This window comes from Phascolarctos cinereus, unplaced genomic scaffold (assembly GCF_003287225.1).
Source record: "Phascolarctos cinereus isolate Bilbo 61053 unplaced genomic scaffold, phaCin_HiC Scaffold_1;HRSCAF=81, whole genome shotgun sequence".
Lineage (NCBI taxonomy): Eukaryota > Metazoa > Chordata > Mammalia > Diprotodontia > Phascolarctidae > Phascolarctos > Phascolarctos cinereus.
In genome coordinates this window covers 95,717,618-95,731,447 of record NW_027555514.1, presented here as the reverse complement: position 1 = coordinate 95,731,447, position 13,830 = coordinate 95,717,618, and the positions used below count along the sequence as shown (strand labels likewise).

Genomic DNA, 13,830 nt, shown 5'->3' with positions numbered 1-13,830 from the left:
TATATCAAGGCTATGACTTTGAAACTGAGAGGACTAGAACTAATATGTTTAAAATGTGATTCTAGGCAAAAATAGTAAGATGATAGATAGTAAGACAATAGCTAATTCTTGTGTAATCAAGTGTCCTAGCCTGGACTATTGTAGAATATTGAAAAGATTTTCAAATTAAGTTGCTGAGTCAAAACTGGCAATCTTTGAGAAAATCCAGGAACTTTGTGTTGTCTTGGAAAAAATGAGGATGGGCCAATATCATCTTTTTTTTCAAAAAAGAGGAGAAAAAGTTGCATCCAGGGAATTTCATCTTGATGTTAATTTCTAGGAAAATTACAGAATAGATTATTGTGTGCTTCATGAACTCTTAGGAAATTGGTGATCATTAGGAATTAGAGCAGGTTGACTGAAATCAAGTCCCATGAAATTTACCCCCAAATCTTGCTAAGCCATATTGGAAGCACTCTTGCACTACGGTCAATCAACAAGTGAGTATTATGTGCCGGGTACTGTGTTAAGCATTGATGATACAAAGAAAGATACAAACACAATCTCTGTTATGAATCTCATATTCATAAAAGAGGCTCAGGAGTGATCAGACAAGTAAGAAGAGAACCAGGAAGTGCTCACAAGCCCTCACTGATGTGTCTGCTCTTACTGGTTAGTCAGAGGACACCATTATTTTAAAGCAAAAAAAAAAAACTTAAGAAAAAGAACAGGAAGAAAAAACATTTCTCTTTAAAGGTGAGGCACATCTTCCCACAAAATATACTATCAGTGCAAAAAGTAGATATAGCTAGGAAAACAATTGTAGAAGTAAACAACTATAGGAGATAAACTGTGTTATGGTGCACATGTAAGGAACACATATTTCCAGTATATTCTTGTAATAGGCAAATATATATCTCTGGCAATAGACATCCACACTTTGACTATCTGTATTTGGATTTCATGAAGTCCTTCACAATATTCTTGTGTACAAAATGGAGAAAAAAATATATTTAAGAGCTGCTAGGTGGAACAGTGGATACAGTGCCAGGACTGAAATCAAGAAGACTCATCTACCCGAATTCAAATCAAGCCTCAGACACTTATTAGTTCTGTGACCTTTGGCAAGGAACTTAACCCTGTTTAACTCAGTTTCCTCATCTGTAAGATGAACTAGAGAAGGAAATGGCAAACCACTCCAGAATCATTGTCAAGAAAACCCTATATGGAATCATGACAAGTCAGACATGACAGAAACAACTGAACAACAACAGTTAGGTATGGTAGTTTTGTAGCTCTTTGAACAACTAAATCCAAAGTATATTGAGTTATTATTCACTGACTACTTGGAGCAAGGTCACCAATGACATTTGGCATACCTTTGCCTTTAAAATCATTCTCTGTTCAAGATTCTTACATATGAATGAGATCAAGATGGCATACTTACCAAGAATGCTGAATAGATGGAACTAGAAGTGATAGACATTAAAGTATACATAACAAGACCAAAATCCAAAAAGGACTTGGCAAGCTGGAATGATGAACCAAATCTGACAAGATTAAATTTAAGTTTTGTTTAAAAAAATCATCCACAGAATTATAAGAAGACAGAGATGTAAAATACAAGCACTTCATGTGGAAAGGCTTAGGGCTGTTACTTTATTTCAAGCATAATGATATTCCATTGCTCAACTTTGGAAATTTCTGCTGGCTGTCACATGTCCATAATGTTCTCCTTCTTTGTTTCTGCCCACTCACTTTCCTGGCTTCCTTAAATTCAAGATAAAATCCTTCTTGCCCCAGAAAGTCTTTCCCAATTCCTCTTATTTTTAATTCCTTGCCTCTATTAATTGTTTCCTATTTATCTTGTACATAGCTTGTTTGTACATCGTTTGTATGTCATCTCCTTCATTGGACTGTGAGCTCCATGAAGGCAAGGATTTTCTTTCACTCTTCTTTTTAACCCCCAGCATTTAATACCATGCCTTCCACATAGCAGGTGCTTAATAAATGCTTTTTAGCTAACTGACTGATTGTTAATATTGTGATGCTGGGCTGAATAAGTAGACCTTCATTGCACCCCAAAAGTTTTAGAGCAGGTTTAAACTATCCAAACTTAAATCTGCACTAAGACTTTTGGGATATGCTTTATATAATCCTTATTTAAAAGCATTTATTTATTTTTAGTTTTCAACATTCACTTCCATAAGATTTTCAGTTTTAAATTTTCTCCTCCTGTGTCTTTCCTCCTCCCAGAGATGGCATATCAGGTGACATAGGCTAGAATTATACATTCATATTGAGCATATATTCACATTATTTGTGATGTATAAAAGAATTAGAATTAATAGGAGGAACCATGAGAAAGAAGAAATAAAACAAAACTACAAAAGAAAAGGAGAGGAAATAGTATGATTCCATCTGCATGCAGACTCCATGGTTCTTTTCCTGGATGTGGATAGCATTTTTCATCATGAGTCTTTTGGAGTTGTCTTAGATTATTGCATTGCTGAGAAGATCCAAGTCTATCAAAGTCAGTCATTCTACAATGTGGCTGTTCTCCTGGTTCTGCTCTTTCACTCTGCATCAGTTCATGTAAGTCTTTCCAGGTTTTTTTTTTTTTGAAGTCTGTCTGCTCACCATTTCTTATAGCACAGTAGTATTTCTTTACATTCATATACCACAACTTGTTCGGCCATTCCTCAATTGATGGGCATCCACTCAATTTCCAATTCTTTGCTACCACAAAAAGAGCTGCTGTAAATATATTTTTTAAATTTTATTAATTTATTTTGATTTATCAACAATCACTTCCATATGCTGAGTTGAAAATTTTTCTCCCCCTTCCTGCCCCCAACCCTCCCCAAGACAGCACACAATCTGATATAAGCTTTACATTTACATTCCTATTAAAAATATTTTCACATTAGTGAAGCTGTAAGTAAAAATTAAAACCAATAGGAGGAACCATCAGAAAGATGAAACTAAACTCAACAAAAGGTAAAAATGAGTGATAGCGATTCGACTTCCATAGTTCTTTCTTTGGATCTGGACAGCATTTTCCATGCAGAGGCCTCTGAAGCTGTCTTAGATCCTTTTACTGCTGAGAAGGGTTCAGTTTAACAATATTAGTCATCGCATAACATGGCTCTTATTGTGTACAAAGTCCTCTTGGTTCTGCCAACTTCACTCAGCATCACACCATATAAGTCTTTTCAGGTTTTTCTGAAGTCGCCCTGTTCATCATTTCTTATAGCACAATAGTATTCCATTACATTCATATACCACAACTTGCTCAGCCATTCCCCAATTGATGGGCATCCTCTCAATTTCCAATTCTTTGCCACCACAAAAAGAGCTGCTGTGAATATTTTTGTACATGTGGTCCTTTTCCCAATTGTTTGATCTCTTTGGGATATAGCCCTAGAAGTGCTATTGCTGGATCAAAGGGTATGCACATTTTTGTAGCCCTTTGGGCATAGTTCCAAATTGTTCTCCAAAATGGTTGGATCATTTCACAACTCCACCAACAATGTATTAGTGTTCCAATTTTCCCACATCTTCTCCAACATTTATCATTTTCCTGTTTTTTCATGTTGGCCAATCTGATAGTGTGATGTGGTACCTCAGAGTTGTTTTGATTTGCATTTCTCTAATCAATAATGATTTAGAGCATTTTTTCATATGACAGATGGCTTTAATTTCTTCATCTGAGAACTGTCTGTTCATATCCTTTGACCATTTATCAATTGGGGAATGGCTTGTTCTTATAAATTTGTCTTAATTCTCTATATATTTTAGAAATGAGGCCTTTATCAGAGAGACTGGTTGTAAAAATTCTTTCCCAATTTTCTACCTTCCTTCTAATCTTAGTTGCATTGGCTTTGTTTGTGCAAAAACGTTTCAATTTAATGTAATCAAAATTATCCATTTTGCTTTTCATAATGTTCTCTATCTCCTGTTTGGTCATGAATTCTTCTGTTCTCCATAGATCTGATAGGTAAACTATTCCTTGTTCTCCCAGTTTACTTATGGTATCAGCCTTTATATCTAAGTCACGAACCCATTTTGACTTTATTTTGGTATATGGTGTGAGATTTTGGTCTATGCCTAGTTTCTGCCATACTCTTTTCCAGTTTTCCCAGCAGTTTTTTTCAAAGAGTGGGTTCTTATCCCAGAAGCTGGGGTCTTTGGGTTTATCAAATAATAGATTACTATAGTCATTGACTACTGTGTCTTGCATATTTAACCTATTCCACTGATCCACCTCCCTATTTCTTAGCCAGTACCAAGCAGTTTTGATGATTGCTGCTTTATAATACAATTTAAGATCTGGAATTGCTAGGCCACCTTCCCCTGCATTTCTTTTCATTAGTTCCTTTGATATTCTGGACCTTTTGTTTTTCCAAATGAATCTTATTATTTTTTCTAACTCTATAAAATAATTTTTGGTAGTTTGATTGGTATGGCACTGAATAAGTAAATTAGCTTAGGTAGGATTGTCATTTTTATTATATTAGCTCAGCCTACCCATGAGCAACTGATATTTTTCCAATTATTTAGATCTGATTTATTTGTGTGAAAAGTGTTTTGTAATTGTGTTCATAGAGTTCCTGGGTTTGTTTCTGGAGGTAGACTCCTAAATATTTTATAATGTCTACAGTAAGTTTAAATGGGATTTCTTTTCTATCTCTTGCTGTTGGCTTGTAATATATAGAAATGCTGATGATTTATGTGGGTTTATTTTATAGCCTGCAACTTTCTAAAGTTTTTATTATTTCAACTAGTTTTTACTGATTCTCTATTCTCTAAGTATATCATCATGTCATCTGCAAAGATGATAGCTTTTTTTCTTTGCCTATTCTAATGCCTTCAATTTATTTTCTTCTCTATTGCTAAAGCTAATGTTCCAGTACAATATTGAATAACAGTGTGATAAGGACATCCTTGTTTCACCCCGATCTTATTGGAAATGCTTCTAGCCTGTCCCCATTACATATAATGCTTGCTGAAGGTTTTAGATAGATGCTATTTATTATTTTAAGGAAGACTCCATTTATACCTATGCTTTCTAGTGTTTTTAATAGGAATGGGTGTTGTATTTTATCAAAAGCTTTTTCTGCATCTATTGAGATGATCATGTGGTTTCTGTTGGTTTTGGTGTTGATATGCTCAATGATGCTGATAGTTTTCCTAATATTGAACCAACCCTGCATTCCTGGTATAAATCCTACCTGGTCATAGTGTATTATTCTTGTGATAAGTTGCTAATCTATTTGCTAGTATTTTGTTTAAAATTTTTGCATCTATATTCATTAGAGAAATTGGTCTATAATTTTCTTTCTCTATTTTGACTCTTCCTGGTTTAGGTATCAACACCATATTTGTATCATAAAAAGAATTTGGTAAGACTCCTTCTTCACCTATTTTCCCAAATAGTCTATATAGTATTGGAATTAATTGTTCTTTAAATGTTTGATAGAATTTGCATGTAAATCCATCTGGCCCTGGAGATTTTTTCCTAGGGAGTTCATCAATGGCTTGTTCAATTTCTTTTTCTGAGATGGGGTTATTTAAGTATTTTACTTCCTCTTCGTTAATCTGGGCAATTTATATTTTTGTAAATATGTATCCATTTCACTAAGATTGTCAAATTTGTTGGCATATAGTTGGGCAAAATAATTCCTAATTATTGTTTTAATTTCCTCTTCCTTGGTGGTAGCTTCCCTTTTCATTCTTGATACTAGTAATTTGGTTTTCTTCTTTCTTTTTTTAATTAAATTAACCAAAGGTTTATCTATTTTATTGGTTTTTTTCATAAAACCAGCTCTTAGTTTTATTTATTAGTTCAATAGTTTTCTTAATTTCAATTTTATTAATTTTTCCTTTGGTTTTCAATATTTCTAATTTGGTTTAGTTGAGGATTTTTAATTGTTCTTTTTCTAGTTTTTTTAGTTGTATGCCCAATTCATTAATCTCCTCTTTTTATTTTATTTATGTAAGCATTTAGAGATATAAAACTTCCCCTAAGAACTGCTTTTGCTGCATCCCATAGTTTTGGTATGTTGTCTCATTATTGTCATTCTCTTGAATGAAATTATTGATTGTTTCTATGATTTGTTGTTTGACCCAATCATTTTTTAGGATTAGATTATTTAGTTTCCAATTATTTTTTAGTCTATCTTTCCATGGCCCTTTATTACATATAATTTTTATTGCATCATGATCTGAAAAGGATGCATTTAATATTTCTGCCTTTCTGCATTGGATTGTGAGGTTTTTATGCCCTAGTACATGGTCAATTTTTGTGTATGTGCCATGTACTGCTGAGAAAAAAGTATATTCCTTTCTATCCCCATTCAGTTTTCTCCAGAGGTCTATCATACCTAACTTTTCTAATGTTCTATTCACCTCCTTAACTTCTTTCTTGTTTATTTTGTGGTTAGACTTATCTAGTGCTGAGAGGGGGAGGTTCAGGTCCCCCACTAGTATAGTTTTGCTGTCTATTTCTTCCTGTAACTCCCTGAACTTCTCCTGTAAGAATTTGGATGCTATACCATTTGGTGCATATATGTTTAGTAATGATATTACTTCATTGTCTATGGTGCCTTTTAGCAGGATGTAGTTTCCTTCCTTATCTCTTTTGATTAGATCTATTTTTGCTTTTGCTTTGTCTGAGATCAGGATTGCTACCCCTGCTTTTTTTACTTCAGCTGAAGCATAATATATTCTGCTCCAGCCTTTTACCTTTACCCTGTATGTGTCACTCTTTTTCAAATGTGTTTCCTGTAAACAACATATTGTAGGATTATGGTTTTTAATCCATTCTGCAATCTTTCCATTTTATGGGAGAGTTCATCCCATTCACATTCAAAGTTATGATTACTATCTGTGTCTTTTTCTCCATCCTTTCCCCCCATTTATGCTTTTCTTTCTCCTTTTTCCTTTCCCCCTTCACTAGTGTTTTGCTTTTGACCACCGCCTCCTTCAGTCCCCTCCTCCCTTTTATTATCCCTTTCCCTTTTCTTCCCCTTTAGTCTTGCTTCTTCCCTCCCTTCTTTCCCCTCCCTTTTTTCCCCCTCCCTTTTCTTTCCCCTTTTCCCTCCTACTGCCTATAGGGCAAGTTAGATTTCTATACCTAACTGATTATATTATGCCCTTCTTGAGCCAAATCTGATGAGAGTAAGGTTCAAACAATGCTCCCCCCCCTTCTTTCCCTCTGCTGGAACAGGATTTTGTGTCTTTTCCTGTAATGTAATTTACCCTTGTCTGCCTCCTCCTTTCTCAGTACATTTTCTAAGATCAGATTGATCCACTTATTTGGATCCATTTAACCCACTTGATTAGATTTTTTTTTATCATTACATCAAAGTCAACTAATATCCACCCTCTTTATGTATACTCCTTTAACAAGGTGTAATAACAATACAGTTCTCAAGGGTTCCCTTGTAGGGGTTTAAACAGCCCACCCCCCCCCTTATTAACAACATATTGTATCTTTCTGTCCCATTTACCTTTTTAAGTCCTTCTTGAGTCCTGTACTTGAAGATCAAATTTTTTGTTGAGCTCTGGTCTTTTTATCAGGAAAGTTTGGAAGTCTCCTATTTCATTGAATATCCACTTCCTCCCTTGAAAAATGATGCTCATTTTTGCTGGGTAGTTGATCCTTGGCTGCATTCTAAGCTCCTTTGCCTTATGGAATATCATGTTCCATGCCCTGGTCTTTTAATGTAGAAGCTGCAAGGTTCTGTGTAATTCTGACTGTGGTTCCATGATATTTAAATTTTTTCTTTCTAGCTGCTTGCAGCACCTTCTCTTTCATCTGGTAATTTTGGAATTTTGCTATTATATTCCTTGGTGTTGTCAATTTGGGATCTCTTTCAGGTGGTGATGGTGGATTCTTTCTATGGTTATTTTCCCTTCTGGTTCTAGGACTTCGGGCAGTTTTCCTTTATGATTTCCTGAAAGATACTGTCCAGGCTCTTTTTTTCATCATGATTTTCAGGTAGTCCAATAATTTTTAAATTGTCTCTCCTGATTTGATTTTCCAGGTCGGTTGTTTTACTGATGAGGTATTTTACATTTTCATTTTTTTTCATTTTTTTGTTTCTGTTTGACTGATTCTTGCTCTCTCATAGAGACAGTAGTTTCCATTTGTCCAATTCTAGTTTTTAACAGATTGTTTTCTTCTGTTAGTTTTTGTACTTCCTTCTTCAACTGGCCAATTGTGTTTTTTAGGGACTTGTTTTCTTCAGTGTACTCTTCTGTTAGTTTTTGTCCTTCCTTCTTCAATTGGCCAATTTGTTTTTTAGGGACTTGTTTTCTTCAGTGTATTTTTTTTCCAATTGGCCAATTGTATTTTTGAAGGACTCTTTACCTCTCTCATTTGACTATTAAAATCCTTCTTGAGCTCTTCTAAGAAGGCTTTTTGGGCTTCAGACCAGTTCATATTCCCTTTTGTTGTTGCAGATGTGGGTTTGTTGACAATGTTGTCCTCTTCAGAATTTTTGTCTTGATCTTCACTCTTCTCATTATATGAATCTATGGTACATTTCTTTTTACTCATGGTGTTTCTTTATTCCCTGGTCTTTTGAGAGATTGAGCTCTCCTGCTGGGAACAGAGGGTACTGACCCAAGCTTCTTGTGTTGGGAGCCTAGGTCTTGTCACTGGCTTTGCTGCTGGGCCTCTTATGTTGGCAATTGGAGGCTGTAGGTTTCTGGCAGCTTACCTCGTGTTGGGCTGGAATCAGCTAGGCTGGAACTTTCAGGCAATTCTAGGTTTCCTGGTTTTCCTTTCCTTTAGCTTTCATTAGCTCCTTTTAGATGGGTGCTGCAGGGTGTTTATCTGCCTGGGTCCCCCTGCAGTGTTGTCCCTCTCATTTCTGATAATGCACTGGGAGATTCCTTTGAGGTAGAGTGCCCAGGCACCTGGTGGTTTTCTGAGCTGGTTTCCACCTGTTCCCCCCATCCTCACTCAGGTACTCAGAGTTTCAGGTGTTAGTGTTTGCCTGTTCTACAACCTGGGCTTCAGTATTTCTTCACTTCTGACAGCCCACCTGGTGTTGGGCTGGAACCAGCAAGGCTGGGGCTTTAGGAAGCCTTTACGTTGTTTTCTTCACCTCCTTTCAGGGTACTTATCAGCTGGGGGGGCCCCTTGTACTGCCTCCCTTATTTTTGCTGAGGCACTGGGAGACCCATTTGCTGGGCTTCTGCCCTGGTGCTCCCCATGTTTCTTCTAGTTCAGCTCTTCCAGGGTTTTTTTATGGGGTGATGTTTTCTGGGTTTTCAGAGGTTGATAGGGGAGAGTGAGAGCTACTCTCACTCTGCCATCTTGGCTCCTCGAAGCGGAAGTCCTGGTCAGTTTTATTTTTAAAGAGTTCTTCTCTTCAATGAGTTTTTGTACCTCTTTTTCCATTTGGCCAATTCTACTTTTTAAGGGCTTGTTTTCTGCAGTTAATTTTTGTCCTTCCTTTCCAAATCTATTGACTCATTCTTGTATACCTCTCATTTATTTTCCCAATTTTTCTTCCATCCTTCTTATTTGACTTGTAAAATCCTTCTTGAGCTCTTCCAAGAAATCTTTTTGGCCTGGAGACCAAGTCACTTTCTCCTTTGAGGTTGGGATGTGGGTATATTGACAATACTATCCTGTTCTGAATTTATGTCTTGATCTTTCCATTTCCCAAAATAAGAATCTATGATCATTTCCTGTTTCTGTTTTTTGTTCATGGTGTTTGCCCATTTCCTCACTTAAAAAAAAAGTGTTGAGCTCTCCTGTGGACCAAAGGGCACACTTACCCAACCTTCTCTTCCTGCTCACCTGGGCTTTGCACAGGCATATTCCGTTGCCAGTGGATGTCTGTCAGCCTGGAGCTTTGCCTTCTGGAGTTGTGCTTCCCAGAGTTGTGTTGAGGTACTGGCTGATTTTGCTGCTGGAGAATGCCATTGCCTGTGGTGTTTTTCTAGCCGGTATTTACCAGTTTTCCTGCATGTATTGAGGCTTCCATGGGGTTCTAGTGTTGGCACTTGCCTGCTCCACCAACCTGTGTCTCAGGATCTCTCCCTGGTATGCTGAGGTGGGGCTTGCTGCTGGCTTGCTGGGACACCTCCAGTGCTGTACCACTCCCTTGCCACCACCACCCCCTGCTCCAGCAAAAGAGGCCTTTACCATTGATCCTCCAAACTTCCTAGGCTATAATACTTCTGTGCTTTTACTTTTTGGTGGCTCAGAGTTTTTCTGGTTGATATTTTCTGGGCTTTCATAGGTCAATGAGGGTGGGGTGAAAGCAATTTACTTCTTACTCTGTATCTTGGCTCCTAGAAGCCTAACTCCTACTTTAAAGAATCCTAAAAAATAAATAATTTTTTTTAAGTAAACAATAACCTTGTTCTCTGTGCTAGCCAGATACATAGACCATAGACCTAGGAAAAGTTGAAAGAGGTTAAAGTTGAGAGGGAGTTTAATGGTAAGGGAGAAAATGGATCACTTAATCTATGTAGATTTTGGGATTTTGTTGTTTTTGTTTTCATTCATCATGTGAAGGGAGAGTAATGAGAAAACAGGAAATAAGATTAACTTCAAAGGGAAAAGTCAAGGAGCAGTGAAGTTCAGTTAGGGAAGTAATGAACAAGAAGGAAATTCCAAGTAATAGGAATGGATGAGGTTTGGAGGTTTTTTTAGGTTCCTGATCAAAATAATGTGGGTCCTTCTCACATAAAAAAAAATAAGCTTAAGAATGCCATACATGTTTAATATTGTGGCCCTAATGTACAGAAACTTTAATCATGATATTATGTTAGAATAAAATCCTGATGGCAATTATAATCTCTTAAAGACTTTATTTTATAATATCTTAACAAGTGCTGTGTTGAATAGCTTATTGAAATTTTATTTAATATTTGTTTTCTCGCATGAATAACTAAAATGACAGTGCTCAATGATATTACTTTTTTAGCACTGACACGATCACAGTATCTTTTTTATAATCTGAAGGGCAATAACTGCTGTTATTTTCTTATTGTGTTTTCCTTGGGTGTAATAAAAACACCTTGATTCTTATATCATTATTGCAGTATATTATGAATAGTTCAACAGCATTGAGTTCCAGAAAGGACTTTACATGAACTATTGGTATCAAATTAATTCATAGTCCCACAAAAGGTGACAATCCATTTAGGAAGTACCAGTTAAGTATACGCCTTGACAACTCATATATATTGGGAAACACAAGTCACCGTTCTTCAAAAATTGGAATTCTTTCTCTTCCTAGCTTCACTAATATTATTTGTTTTTCTGTGACAAAATCCCAGAGAAGAAGAGAGAGATGTTTTAGAGCTATAACTATAGTTTTCTCATGCTTAATTTGAATTTTCAATTTTAAATATGAAGCTCTACTTCAAAGGCAAAATGATTTTGTAGATTATTATGTGCTTTCCCCATATAAATGATTATAACAGAAGAATTCATGGTAACTTGGTCAACCTTCAGTCAATTAGAACTTGACATATACTAATAAGCTCTAATTGAGGAATTAGGAAGACATTTGTTCATTAGGAAGGAAGACCATTACACTGAATAATTATATTGTAAAGAGGTTGAAGTAACAGTGTGGTCTAACTGGAAGACTGTTATTTGAGTTGCCAAAAGCATATATAAAGGGCATTTTATGTTGTGAATATAACATTTTCAAAGCCAATTAAGATATTTAAAAATGATATCCTCAATTTAAAAGGCTTGGTGTTCAAAGATCTCACTGTTTCTATATATCTATCTCCATACAGGAGCTGGAGGATGGTCTCCATCAGACAGTGATCATTACCAATGGCTTCAGGTTGATTTTGGCAATAGGAAGCAGATCAGTGCCATTGCCACCCAAGGCAGATATAGCAGCTCTGACTGGGTGACCCAGTACCGAATGCTCTACAGTGATACAGGAAGGAACTGGAAACCATATCATCAAGATGGGAATATCTGGGTGAGTCACTGCCTTAATGGTTTGTTGCAAGGTTGTCATAAGATGTCATAAGATTCGATATTGATGAACAAGATATTATACTCTAAAGATTGTTAATGGTCTCTCTGAAGGCATGATCATTCATTCAAAATGATTTCTGAGTTGATATCCTTCAAGAGCTGCTGTATTTCTGTACTAAAGATATATAGTCACTATTTAATGTATATGTTTGTTGAGTAATGGGTTAATAAGGTGATATCCTCAGGTTGTATATAGAAATTAGTCTTTAATTATTTGGAGGTTAAGGGATCCATATTCAACTATTCTAGACACTATAGTATTTTGGGGTACAAAATAGGAAGAAATGATTCTAGCTTGGACTCAGCCCCTTCATCAACTAGTGATTCATCTTTGTATTTTGTTAGAGGTTTTTATCTCTGCTGTGATATTTACCATCTATGTGACTTGGATCTTGATATCATGGTAGAGACTCTTTTACTGTAATGTGAAAACCAAGGGATTTCAGCATATTACATTGGGCAATAGAATATTCTATGGCTCAAAATGAGGAAGACTGGGCTCTAGTCTGGGCTTAGCCCATTAATCAGTAATTGTGAGGACTTAGGTCTTAGTATCTTGTTAGAAAGTATGAATTGTTAAGTGATAAACATTTGGTTGCATGATCCCGAAGCTTATCTGGACAAGACATTTCATAAATGCTCTATTACAAACCATCATCAAGTTATGGTCATTTCTGGGAACAAGAGTGACAATTCTTTCCGGTTTTTGTGCCCCACTCATCTTCCTAGACTTATATGATGCAGGAAACCTCAGCAGGTCTTTTTATAATTTTTCTTGACAGTTTAGGTCAAACAAAACAACTGCAGATATGAGAGTTAGCACAAATTGCTAGTAGAAAAGTTTAGATAGCAAAACAGAAAATTCTTAGATATTAAACTCAAATGAGACAGCAGTCATAAATGTGTGACTTGTTATTTACAATGTGTAGCCTAGGGCTAATTCATCTTTCCTACCCCTTAAGGGGAAATATTCCTCCAAGTTTTGTTTGTTCTCTCTGTCTCTCTGTCTCTTTCTCTCTGTCTCTCTGTCTCTCTCTTTCTTTCTCTCTCTCTTTCTCTCTCTCTCTCTCTCTCTCTCTCTCTCTCTCTCACACACACACACACACACACACACACACACACACACACACACTCATGCATACACTCTTTTCCTGGGAAAACTCATTCATTTCCAAAGTTTCAACTACAAACTTTACCCAGTTAATTCCCCAAACTATATCTCTAATCCTGATCTTTCTTCTAAGCTTTAGACTTAACATTTCTAACTGCTTTCAGGACATTTTCAACTTTGTACTGGACTAGAAGACTTGATATTAAGAATACCAGGATTCAAATTCACCTCTTAAAATCTCTAGTTATATGGTTGGTGGTTGGCAAATCACTGGCAAATCATCTCATCTGTAAAATGGAGATAAAACTTGTACTATCTAAACCATAGGAGTGTTGTAAGATTATGTAATTAAAGTGCATCACAAAACTTAAAGCTGTAATCAGCTACTTCTTATCAGCAATGTTAGTGTTAAATCAACATGTTAGTATGAACTCAACATAACTAAAACTGGCTTATTAGATTTTTACTCCAAACTTTTTCTTCTCCTGATTTCACCATTTGTCTGTGAAACCAACATTCTCTTAGTCTCTCTATGTTTTCTTTTCTTCTCTACCTTTTATGCTAAACCTTTATCCATTTCTGATAATTCTACCTCTATAACATTTTCCCTCTTTTCTACCCCTACTACCAACAGGCCTCTATTAACTACATGGATTGTTATAATAGCCTGGAAATAATGTTCTTGCCTTCATTCTTTCTATTTTCC

The 13,830-nt window shown here is 36.0% G+C and overlaps 1 protein-coding gene across 1 annotated transcript in view; it reads left to right on the top strand.

Annotated features, from left to right (window-relative positions):
* The window catches only part of CNTNAP2 (contactin associated protein 2), a 1,976,042-nt gene that overhangs the window by 117,821 nt on the left and 1,844,391 nt on the right, over positions 1-13,830 (top strand). Inside the window, exon 2 of the mRNA XM_078153085.1 lies at positions 11,761-11,954. Coding sequence (XP_078009211.1) covers positions 11,761-11,954 — 194 coding nt within the window. The remainder of the gene's footprint in view (positions 1-11,760; positions 11,955-13,830) is intronic.